Below are 13,430 nucleotides of genomic sequence, written 5' to 3'. Positions count from 1 at the left end.
GACAGCAGAACTTTATCTCCTTGACCACACCCTTTGGAGAGTAGAGCAAAAGCCACTAAAAAGGACAGTGCATGGCCCTCCCTTATGTGCGGGATTGGTTGGGAGGATGCTTCAGTGTCTGGTGAATGCAAGTCTGGTAGCTGAGAACATATGTACAAACTACTGTATTGAGTTTTTCTGAGTGCATCAATGCAATTTTTTAAATAATTTTTGCACACTTTGATAGAACTTTTGTTTCACCTCTCCTGCAGGTGAATAGAAAAAAGAAGATATTGCTTTGTTTTCACAAGAACTCAATGATATTCATTCAACAGATTTTAAAATTCTACCAGCCATGCTATCTCCTTTGGAGTGAACAGCATAACCATTGAAAGGCCATCCCATACTGTACATCTCATTTTGAAACACGTGAGATTAATGAATGATGCTCACTAGTTCTGGTTAACTGCGGTGGGTGGGGGGAGATGGATCAGCTCTGCTGGCCTGCAGCAGACATGGCTCTCCTTTAATTGGTTAACAAGTTAAGCATCACATTTAACCAGTTAACCAATTAAATGGGCTTTTACATCCTTAGTTGAGATGTATGGGTGAAGAGAGAACTAGATGATGTACAATTAAAAACAGTGGCAGTGTGCTAAAAACACATACATCAACAATGGGAACTCATTGTAACACAGCCAGTTCATGAACAAACTTTATGATTTGGAATAATACTTTTTTATAATTAATTCAGAAGGCTTACAGGGACATGGTTAACTTAAAAATTACACTTTGTCTGAAGGTTCCTGCCCCACCCCACTCCACTCCACCCCCTGCTGCTGTTACAATCAGTCCTGGCTCTCAAGAGTTCTGTACTGTTATGTAGCTCTAATTTACCCCTGTCTTCTAAAAGTTCAATAAGCAGTGGACATGTTAGTAATGTTGCTAGACACTATTAACCTCCTGTGGTTCGGCAAATTTTCTGGTTCAGCACCAGATAAGTCCTGAGGGTTCTGGATTAGAGGTTCAACCTATAGTAAGTGTCACTGTTTCCATGTATGGTCAGTTTGTGGGTCTTACACATAGCAAAAGGAGACTGAGTCTTACAATCATAAAAAATAACAGCTAGGGACTTGAAGGCAAACTACATCTGAACAGTTAATGTAATACTTTTTTAAAATGGGTTTAGAAGTTATTGAGATTCACTGATAAAACAAGGGTCAAATCTGAATTATTCCTATTACTTAGTGTAAAAAAATAAAACACCCTACAAAAAACTCAAAATTGCAACACCTTCCACCCCCCAAAAAAACCAGTCTGTTGTAAAAGTAAACACAATCTGAATTGTAGTTAAGAACAGTTTTTCATCTTGTTGCTTTACATTCATTAAGCCGGCGCTACTCATGAATGCATTTACATGGATTCACATTAGAATTTATATGCACTTTATAAGTGCAAGTGATGTCCTTCCATGTGACTTGTCTCCAGATATGTTTTAACAAATTCAGGTTAGTTGATGCACCATGACCTAAGGGACTAAGAAAGCTTCAGTGGGTAGCCGAGTTAGTCTGTAACAGGAAAAACTTAAAAAACAACAAGTAGTCTAGTACCGTGGTCCCCAACCCGGTGCCCGCGGGCGCCATGGCGCCCGCCGGGCTCTTTACATCCGCCCGCGGAGCAATCTGGGCTGGCAGGTGCCAGCCCCGGGCACATGGCCGGTCCCAGTCCCAGCCCCGGGGGCGCCGCGCGTACCCTTGCCAGCTCCGGCACCGGCCTTGGCCCCGCCCCCAGGGGCGCCGCGCGTGCCCTGGCCCTGGCCCCGGCCTTGGGTCCGCGGCGCTTACGGGGGGGCGCCGGCCCCGGGCGCGCGGCGCTTGCCAGGGGGTACCTTTCCCGGGCGCGCGGATATGGGGGGGGGCCGGCCCCGGCCCCGTGGCTATGGGGGGGCCCTACCCCCGGGCATGCAGCTGGGGGGGGCCGCCCCCGGGCGGGCAAGTGTCCCCGCAACCCTGGCGCCCGGTGGGCGAACGGCCACGCCCCCTGGCGCCCGCCAACCTGAAAAGGTTGGGGACCACTGGTCTAGTAGTACCTTAAAGACTAACAAAACATGTAGATGGTTTAATGAGCTTTCAGGGGCTCGTAAAATGAAGTGAGTATTGGACTCAAGAACTACTATTATAAGAATTTGAGATTTTTTTCAAGCAGGAGGATAGTGGTAACTTTTATAAACTCAATCCTGAAATCCTTACTGAGGCACAGCTCTGACTGACTCCAGCTTCCAAAGGAGTAAGCCCTATAACCTCATGTTTTCTTGTGGCTTTGGGGTAGTATTGAAGTAAGTTACTTTCTGCCTTCCCAACTAAAGAGAATGAGCCAACTGCCATCAAGAGTGAGTCTGGTTTGAAGAAACAGGAAAGAGAATGTTTCTTACCAGACAGAAGGTGGGAGAATCTAAAGATGACCATTTGAGCTATTTAAGGACCCAGACCTTCAACTCTTATGCATATAAATAGTACTGGTTGGACCTCGTTGGTCTACACCCTTGGGTCCTGACTGATCCTGGATGAGGGATTTTGCAGGACCAGGGGAGGTCTTTCTGTTCCCCACTGCCACAAGCTCCTCCCTGCACTGGCTTTGCTACTGGTGAAGGCCAGCTCTCCCCCAGCTGCTTGCCCCACCACCGCACATCCGGCTTCCTGGCCCTGTCGGGCAGCACCACTGCCATGTGCTGGGCTTTCCTAGCCACCAGCCCTTCACCAGGACTCACTGGTCCTGCAACATCTGTGCCTGATACAAAAGTTGCCGGATCAGAGTTCCAGTTAATAGAGGTTCAACCTGTACTACTGAAGTCAGCATGACAACTTGCATGAGGAAGGCAACTGAGCCCCTGGCTGTATTCTACATTGAAACCCATCAGTCAAAAGAGAACTAAAGCTATAGGGTAGCATAAAATATTTAGTTTTTCAATATTTACAGAAAAAACTCTTTCAATCTTTCCAGATATTGAAGAAGTGATGATAATTAAAGGTATTTACAAATCAAGCTCTGCCAATTACAAACAATAAGCATGACTAGTACTAGTTATTTAAGGTACATCTACCCTTCAGATGGGAGTGAACGTCTAGTCTGAATAGACAGATTTATGCTAGTTCAGTTCAAGCTAACCTACTAAAAATAGCTACGTGGGTGATACAGCTTAGATATGGATTCTCAAGCTCATGCAATCCCCTGGATCTGAGCTGTACCAGAGCTGCAATAGTCACACTGCTATTTTTAATAATGCTAACCATGTCTATCCAGGCTAGGAGGCTTGCTCCCACTTACAGAGTAGATATGCCCTTGTAGTTTTCACACTGGCATTGGCACAATGAGCATGCTGGCACTGTTGTGCTAGTTCCTTTATCTAGACAAACATACAGAGTTTACTGGAAAATCATGAGATTGTAGACAAAGATGGTGGCCTCAATGGAGACCAAACAGAAAAATACATAAATATAATAAAATGCAAGATCAAATCACTAACTTGCCCATAAAGATTTATGGACATGCACAGAGTTCCAATTTCTTTAACATAGAGACAGAGTAACAGATGAATTTAATCAAACAATGTTCCTTCAAGTGCACCAAATGCAACATGCAAATAGATTTGTTTATATAACAATCAAAGGCTGCTCTTACTTTCCAGCATTAAAATAAAGGTAAAAATTCTTCTATCCACCCCAAGAAGTGAATGTTTTAACATGGATGGCAATGTGTAACCTGCCAAAATGAACTATATTATGCAAGATGAAATCTTGATATAAGTCAAAAGCAGACATACTCAGCAGCTCTTGAGCAAAGTCCAATCTAACATAGCACACTGGGGGGGGGGGGGGGGGGGGCGGGGGGGGGAAAGCTTCCTGGTAGCTCTGTCTCAATCCTACAGATTATTTTTTCTTTTAAAAAAAGATTCTTAACACAAAAAATAAAATGAATTGAACTGAAAGAATTGACAAAAGTAAGATGGCCAAACATTCATGTTTAGCATCTAACACTTTTAAAGCCCTGTTTTGCTTCACAAATGATAGGCAAGATTGAAAGAAGGGCCCCTTCTGATCTCAAGTGTTTGGATATAGTTCAAAATATCTGAGGCAGCCAGAAGCCTTTTCTGGCTGCATATCAGGCTCCCGCAGACAAGATGGAATGCTTTCATATAAAACTCACATAATAAGATAAGAATAGAGAGTAGGTGATTTAGAATCTAGGAGGAACAGCATATCAAGACATTTCTGAAATAAAGCTACCTAGCCATTTTTATAAGCAAGGCTCGACAAACTAAGGGTATGTATAGACTACATGCCTCTGGTAACAGAGACATGTAGATTAGGCTACCCGGCATAGGAAAATGAAGCGGCGATTTAAATAATCGCCGCTTCATTTAAATTTAAATGGCTGCCGCGCTGAGCCAATCAGCTATTTGTCGGCTCAGCGTGGTAGTCTGGACGCTCTGCGGTTGACATCAAAGGCATTTGTTGACCTCCCAGGTAAACCTCATCCCAGGAGGCATACCTGGGAGGTCATCAAATGCCTTTGATGTCGACCGCAGAGCGTCCAGACTACTGCGCTGAGCTGACAAACAGCTGATCGGCTCAGCGCGGCAGCCATGTAAATTTAAATGAAGCGGCGATTATTTAAATCGCCACTTCATTTTCCAATGCTGGGTAGCCTAATCTACATGCCTCTGTCGCCAGAGGCATGTAGTCTAGACGTACCCTATGTAATCTACTCTCCCATGGCGAGTAGATTACAACCTGAGCCGGGTTTGTTCGATCTGTGCATGCACAGATCGCCAGACAGCACGGCTGGCGAGCGGGGCTCGCCACAGCTTAGCGAGCCCTGTTTATAAGTCTCAGAGGGGTAGTTGTAACTTTAAAAACAACTTTAAAAAACAAAAACAAGCAGTCCTGTGGCACCTTAGAGACTAACAAACATACAGTAATTACTTGTTTAACACATGCCCGCTTAACACGTTTTCGCAATAGCGCAATTTTTTTTAGGGACCATTTTTCAAATAACCCGACCATCCCCGAAATAACACAAAAATAATCAAGTAGTAGACTACTTCATGCAGCAGTATAAGCTGGTGAAAACAGTAGTAATACGCATGAGCAGATGAATTCACGTGGTCACAACACTCCTCCGCTCACTCATGTGTTCATCTTTGTGTTTTAACAAGCTGCGGCGACTTGTGTTGCTAGATATCTTGTGTTAGATATCTAATGTTGACGTTGACGACCCAGCACCAACAAATAATTGACTTTGGCACCATCACCTGAAAAGCAACCCCCACATTTCCCATTATTTTTAATGGGAAAATTGACCAGCATAACACATTTTCGCTTAGCATGAACATTTTCAAAAACACTGTATAGTGTTAAATGAGGAATTACTGTAAATAGTATAATTAGCTTTCGTGGGCTAAACCCACTTCCATTTTTATAAAAGTTTTATTTTTCACTGATGGAGATCAGTTAAACAAGATCATCTCTTTCCAGATGGCACCAATCCATCTATTGCCAGACATACCAATCACTTGAGCATCTTCCAGACCCGCATTCAGATCTTATGCTGGAATACATTGTTTATGCAGACAATTCCTTCCTCGATCAAAACATAGCACAAGCTACAAGAATATTTTCTTATGCATTGCAGCAAATCAATTTCAGGAAGTTATCTAAAGAATGCAGGAGCACAAGGTATAATCTTAAATTCCTTTCTAGTCAGCCTTGGTTTCAAAAATGACCAAAATGCTTGTCAAACAGATCTTTCATGTTATTGGAAAAACATGCAACTTAAAGGATAAATATGATAGACATGCACAGGTTTCTCTTTTAATTAAAAATCAATGCGTAGAAGCCTTGACTATATATCAAGACAACACAAGTTCCTTCTGACAGTATTTTCCCTCGCTGGTTGCTATGGAACATATTGTATGCTTACTATTAAGCTAACATCTCTCATGCTACAGATATACAAATCTTCATAAATTGCCACCTCTTTACACCAATGATTCATGCATCATTGCCCTCACATTTTTCTAAGCCTTATTTTATATTTCAAACATAATTATAGTCTCTGAAAATGAAAGATAAAATTAACTTATTTTATCCTCCCCCCAGAATAAGAATACATTACTATATTTGTTAAGAAATCATTTCTAATTTTTATTCTGGTTAATTTTACAAGGCAATTTTCCCCTGCTATTTTCCAAAAAGACACATGTATCATCCCCAGCACAGTAACAGGAAGATCAGTTAAAAGGAAACACAGTCTTGACAGTGACAATTTAAAATTTATACATGTTTGTGAACATGAGCCACATTGTACTCTTTACTTATACCTCATTATCTTCTTGTAAATTTGACACAATCTACCTTAAAATCATAAATATTGGCAAGAATGATTTACATAGAGATTATAGAACCTTTCTCACCTCTGAGACTACACAAATTTCTTAGACGTCACAATTAAATCAGAACATACTCATGCAAGCTTCTAGTAGGTCAGAGAAATATTGTGGCATTTACATAGAAAGATCACCAGCACTGGAGTGATTCACAGATGGTATCAGATAATACCATCATTCGTAAATGATTCTGCACAATATGAGAAGTCTGTGACCTATCTCTGGCACTATCGACATAGGTATTTATACCATGTCCATTACTATGGGATCTCAGTGCCTTGCACAGAGCTGGTCAAAAATAAAGAAAGTCAACTTCAGCAACAGAACTGTGAAGTTTTCATTTCAAAGTATTAAAACACAGACTCATTTTGGAGAAAAATATCAGTAACCTTTCTGATTAACAATTGTAGAATGTTTAATCCCTTATGGAATTTATTTCCTTTTCAATCTTTTATGAGCAATTAAGAATAATTTAACCAAAAATGTTAACATTTCAATTAGTTTTTTGTACAAATTTGAGTTCTCTTCCTTTTGTCAGTAGCAGGGCCGCATCTTGAGAGCATCATTTCATCTTTCTCCTCCATTTTGAGAGCAGATAGAAATTTATTACTTAATGTTATTTCCATTAGGACTATGGGAAAGACATAGCACAAGGCTGGGCTCTGCTTTCTGCTTTGGATATAGTTATATTTGTGAACACTGATGCAATATTACAACTAGTTACCGTATGTTATTCTCACTCCAAGACAATTCCATAGTCAGTAAAAAAAGAAAGAAAAGTTCCATCCTCTTCTAGGTAAGTAAACAGTTCTAATATCACTTAATAAATGTACCTGAACTTGTTAACCTTTTGTAGCAGATTACAAGGCAGGCAGACACTGGTCCTTGAAAACAGAAGTAAAAATTCAAAAGCAGAAACATGTCCTAAATTATTTATAAGACAAAGAATTTTTCCAAGGATATATTTGGTGAGTCGTGTATTCTGTACATAAATATTGAACTATAATAGTGTTTAAATTAGAAACAGGATACTAAAAATAGGGAAACCAAACCTCATGGATTTTTCAAGTGTTCAGTAATCCCTCATGAACTCTCATCCAATATTTTCATGTTATTAATATTTAAAGAAAGAGTTTATATTCTCAGTATTATGGGAATCCCAGACGAGATTCAGAGAAAAGGATTTGCCATCATTTTTTAATACCTTGATTCTGAATGCTTGACTTTTCAACTTTAATGTTTCATTAACTCTAGTTCTTTTAATTTAATTTCCATGGATTTTGGTTTAGTTTTTATAGGAAAAGGACTCTCTTCCCATATATGAATGATCTGGAGCTATTTGCCTATTCAATATAATTACAAGCCCAAATGCCTCTACCCATTTTATCTGCAAACAGTGATCAACAATTTACTCTAAGTAGCAATGTATGAATCTTAAAATATATAGTATGTATGTAAAACATACCTGGGCAATGCAAGCTGAAGTCTTTCAGATGACCACTTCGGTCATCTAAAGAAGTGGGCTGTGCCCACGAAAGCTCATGATACCAGCTACATATTTTGTTAGTCTTTAAAGTGCTACCAGACTATTTGTTTTTTTTTAAAGTTTTTCCTGTTACAGTCTAACTTGGCTACCCCTCTGAAGCTTTTGAAGTCTTTCACCACAAAGAATCATCTTTCCAGGAAAATCCATTTACAAAATAGGCATCTGCACATCCAAAATAAGAACACAACTAACTACAATTCCATAACTATAGTCAATTGTTATAACTTGCAGGCAGTGAGCCCTCTAACATATTTAATGGTATTTTTTGTTTTACAAAAGCAAAATTTCACTATCTATACATCTGCCTCCCGTTATACTGTTACATAAATGTATGCTCTATTGTTTTAAAATAATGTCTTAGAACTACAAACATGTTTAAAGTTTTCTTCCCTTAGCTCAAAATAGGATTAAAAAAGGTCCATATGACAAATCATGATTGTATTATTTGGGGGAAAAAAAAGTAATGAACAGAATACGAATGCTAAGTTTTGTTTTGTTTTTTACAGAAGAGAAAGCAAACACTCACAGATGTCTTAATACTACACCCTGTTATTGTATAAACCTAAATTACGCAGACTAGATAAATAATAGGGGATGGATGATTTGAACCAAACCTTCAATAGTGATTGTAAACAACATATTCTGTTTTTAACTTTTCTGGGCTTACATTCAACCCCCTCTCCCAAAATGGAGTTTTTCTTTCCAATAATTAAGACATCAAGAGAAGGCACTACATTTGTAGGGTTTCAAGTACATGCAAAAAAAATTCACAGATTTCCACAGGAAAACTGCCATACTCAATGCCAGCAAGCAGCTGATAAGAGTTTTGAACAGAAAACAGACAATAAACAGGATATTTAAAAAATAAAAGGTTAATTTGAAAACAAGTTTATGGAATGTCTGTCATAGTTCTAAGCCAAATATGTTTTATTGCAAAGGCCTGAATTTTCAACAACATTATAAATATTGTGCATTTTGAACCAATCTTCAGGATCTTAGGACTCTCAGTGCTCTAATATTAATGTAGCATTTTAACAGCCTGATTCTGACTTCAGTAGTCTATGAGTTTTACAATGAACTCACTGAATGGAAGTCTGTCCCCAAAATATAAGAAGAGAAATGTATTTGCAATATTTTCTGATATTGTTGCTTCATGAACATATTCAAATGAAGGAGAAAAATGTATTTAATTACAGTAGTTCCCAAGTGTTTATTCTATGTTCAGAATGCTCAAACTTTTTAGCTGACTTCTCCAACTAGCTGAGACACATTACAAATACAGGCAGTCCCCGGGTTACGTACAAGATAGGGACTGTAGGTTTGTTCTTAAGTTGAATTTGTATGTAAGTTGGAACTGATACATATTGTAGGGGAAACTCTAGCCAAACATTTCTCCAGAGCTCAGTTTTATTCTCCCACACCTCACTTCCCTCAGTCCTTTATTCTCAAGCTGAGGTGTCTGCTGAGAAAAGCCACTCCGCATCTCCCTGGTCTGCGGGGGGGAGGGGGGGAGCGCTAGCTTCGCGTCTCCCTGGTCTGCTGGGGGGAAGCAGCTAGTGCGGGGTTGCCTCACCCCGTTTGTAAGTAGGGATCCATGTAACCCGGGGACTGCCTGTACAACACAAAGTAATCTCTGCAGGCAAGGGCCACAAAGATTCTGAGAAATACAGAAAGAGCTGTGGGTACTGCTCTACATCCTCTTGCAGATAGAGAAAAAGTTTAAATATTGTCTAATAAATGTAATAGATCTTGTAATCAGCTACAAGTTCATTAGAAAGACAAACACTGACTTGCAAATGGAAACAAAGAAATTCAGAAGCATGGAAATTCACTGACTTATCTAACATTAAAACAAAAATATAAAAATACAGCATTAAAATAAAAATGGGCCAGGGAATGTTCCATAAGTTTTATTTTGGCATATTGTTCATGCAAAAGGAATCAACAAGTTCTAGTTATATAATTGTAATAAGATTTCTTCTGCAAACAATAGGCAACCTATTCTGTTTAGGAGCTTCAGGGGATAGCCAAGTTAGTCTATTACAGAAAAAAAAAAAAAAAAAGGTCTGGTAGCACTTCCAGGCTCCTATGCTGCCTCATACAGCACAATTATTTCAAGTGGTATGCCAAGAGCTGCTGTAAAACTAGGTTTATTGTACAATATTCAGTATAAAGTTAGCTTGTGCAATTAGTTTATTGTAAAATAGTCTCACCCCTTAAAGCAGAATCTACAAAAGGTATGCATAGGTGTTTTTCTGTCTGTGGATACAATTAGGGTATTGCTGTGAAACAAATGCATGGTTTTACTGTGCACTACAGTAAACAGACATGAACAAGCCTGCAGAAAGAGACAGACCTCAAATAAGAGTCACTTAGTACCACCATCTTACAAAACCTCTCTTCTTCCCTTATTAGGTCTTCCTTTTTTTTCTTAAGACTCTTCAACCCCTTTTAGCATTAAGAAAGGTAGAACAGACAAAGACTGTGGGACAGAAAAAAGCTACACACACTGTTTTCTGGCCAGTATATGCCTAAATATTTCTATAATGCATCCAATATTACAATTAAGTTCATTGCATCACTGATCTTACAATACTTCAAAAAATGCTATTATTAGTTACTGACAAACTGATCCGTTACTTTTGTTAGCTGGTGGCACAAAAGATTTCAAAATATTATAAAAATAGTAATTCAGGAATATGAAAGATCACAGTTATATGCAGTGTGGTCAAATAAACAAGACCAGCTTGCTTCTAAAATTAGTCATTTAGAATATTTTACTATTAAAAATAATGAGATGATAGCTGCAAGACTTCAAGGAGAAAGATGCTTTCTTTTATATTTGTGCACTTACATACATGCAAAGTATGCACTGGAGATCCTAATACTATACAAATAATCCCTAGATACTATTTTACATTTGTTTTTAAATATTCCTTTGACTAAGTTATCTTAGTACTCAAACAAAAGAAACATCAGGCTAAATATGATACCAACAACAAACCTTGCAACCTAGTTTATTCCACCTGCAATCCTAATCCTTCTACTAAACTGAGCATAATCTTCAAAAAAATACATTCCTTATAGAAAAAACACTTAAGGAAAGTTTTCTTTCTGGCCACTGATGACCCCTCAGAAAGAAGAGAGACTGTAACTCTCAAGAGGCTTTTAGATTTTAATAATGAGCCACACTGAAAAGAGTTTTTAATTTTACAAATTAAGCCAAAGAAAAAAAATGCAATTTTATCATTTTAAAACTGCTGTTAAAAAGGATAACAATTTTAAAATCTGAAATTCAATTTGTGACACATAAGAATCACGTTTAAAATAGTAAATAAATAATATTTAATTTTCAACCCAATTATTACAAACCTTGTATTTAGCTTGGCTATCACAGTTCTTCCTGCAACATTGTTTTAACATGTATTATGCAGTAAACTTAGTAATAGGCTACAGCAGTTATGCACTAATTTGTCCAAATTATTCATTTTATATATTCTTTAAGCACATAATGCCTTCTGAAACAATGAAACATCATCGATGATGCATGAGTCGACATGCAACTTGAATATTCATCAGAACAGATAACATAAAAGGGATTGAATGTTTAGATATCTTTATTGTTGTCATTTCATTAGCGGTTCCAGTTTATCAATAGTCTTAAATAGTCAAATGAACCTGGAAATATGTAAAAATATATAGTTTTATGAATGAATACATGTTAATCTATATTTAACTTAGAAAAGATCATAATTCTGTCTTATTAGTTCAGTCATGCAACTGTACCAACCCTAAAGAATTACATTTACTAGCTAACTAGCAATATGCACATTGAATTTTAAAAATATTGAGAGATAATTACTACTGTACCCACACAAACAAAGTCTCTGGCATACTTCGTATGCACCTGCAATGCAGTTGAGAACCCTACATTCCCACCTTCAGGGCTGCCAAAGCCCCTTGTCCTTCTATCTTATCATTCCTACCTCTGCTTTTGACAGTTTAATATAATACATTCAAAAAGCATATTATTATAATTTACTGTGAAATACAAACAGGAAAGTCTCATCCACCCCTACTGGCCCACCTTAGTTTTTAGGTTTCAAGATAAGCACACAGCAGTGAGGTGACTGGAAGATACTCCATTTCTAAAGGCGGGCTTTGCCCTTCTTGCTTCTAATTCCACAAATGACAGGCTCTCTCTTTAATGAAATACCACCTCACTTGAATAAAGATCCTACCCCACCCCACACTTGATATAATCCTTCCATCTTTTCTTTCTTCATCCACCCCATAGATTCACTGCAACAGTAGAGGAGGAGAATAATGTTACTTCCCTAAAGCTCAAAGGCAACACTGTCCTTCATGTTCCTTCTTTTATTAGGTACCCCTGTGGTGTACCTTATATTGTAAGACAAGCAGTCATGCCATCTCCCCTCCCAGGGAAGAATTCAGTCAATCCACTGAAATGTATCTGTTTTCTAAATAGGAACAAAGAATTAAACAAATGCCTGTCAGTGGGGTAGCCAGGGAGTAACAGGGGAGCAGAATAAATCCCCTGCTGCCAGCCTCCTATTCCACTGCAGACTGAAGCAGGGGTTGTAAAGGCTCACAAAAGGGGAAGGCAATCTTTTTGCTACAACACTGCAGTCCCCCGACAGACACCTTCATAGAGAAAAACTTAAAAAACAACAAATGGTAGCACTTTAAAGACTAACAAAAAATGTAGATGATATCATGAGCGTTCATGGGCACAGCCCACTTCTTCAGATGACCAGAGTGTTGTACATAATTCCATCTACAGGTACAAAAGGATGGGTTTTGCCCATGAATGCTCATGATACCATCTACATCAGTGGTTCCCAAACTTTTCGGCGTCATGCCCCCCTTTTGATTTTTGAGAAATGCTCACACTCCTCCCTCCAGCAGCAAAACTTATTGGGGGGGAGGAAAATGGAACTGACCAGAGCAGAAAAACAAAAATAGCAGCGAAACTTAGGGGGGAGAATTGACCAGGGCGGGGGAGGGGGAGGTTGGGTCATCTCATACCCCCTCTGGAGTTTCTTCATGCCCCCCAATTTGAGAACCCATGATCTACATGTTTTGTTTATCTTTAAAGTGCTATCAGAATATTTGTTGTTTTTTAAGTTTTTCCTGTTACAGACTAACTTGGCTACCATTCTGAAGCTTCATAGGGAAGATGGTCTTTGCCCTGTACACCTAGCTTCATTCTCTGCTGGGCGTGGGCAGAGGGAACCTTTTTTTCATTTATGCAGAGGAAGAACCCTATGTAAATTGAAACAGTGCTCAGCCCCCCACATGTTGGGAACATTAGTTGAAAGCCACTGTTCTATGGTAACAACAACCTTTTGCTGACCCCTTACTCAAGGTCTGTAAGTGCCCAAGGGTCTGCAGGTTCAGAGCCGCTGCTCTAATGAGAGTGGTAAGGGGATGTCTGAC

General features: G+C 39.0%; 1 protein-coding gene across 2 annotated transcripts in view; it reads right to left on the bottom strand.

Annotated features, from left to right (window-relative positions):
• Positions 1-13,430, bottom strand: part of CCDC92 (coiled-coil domain containing 92) — a 29,249-nt gene that overhangs the window by 14,781 nt on the left and 1,038 nt on the right. Inside the window, exon 2 of one of the 2 annotated variants that reach the window (XM_075898524.1) lies at positions 7,258-7,308. The exons of the other annotated variant lie outside the window; for it this stretch is intronic. Coding sequence (XP_075754639.1) covers positions 7,258-7,308 — 51 coding nt within the window. The remainder of the gene's footprint in view (positions 1-7,257; positions 7,309-13,430) is intronic. 2 annotated transcript variants of the gene reach the window in all.

The sequence above is a fragment of the Pelodiscus sinensis genome, chromosome 15 (genome assembly GCF_049634645.1).
Source record: "Pelodiscus sinensis isolate JC-2024 chromosome 15, ASM4963464v1, whole genome shotgun sequence".
Taxonomy (NCBI): Eukaryota; Metazoa; Chordata; order Testudines; family Trionychidae; genus Pelodiscus; species Pelodiscus sinensis.
This window is presented reverse-complemented; position numbering and strand designations above follow the sequence as displayed.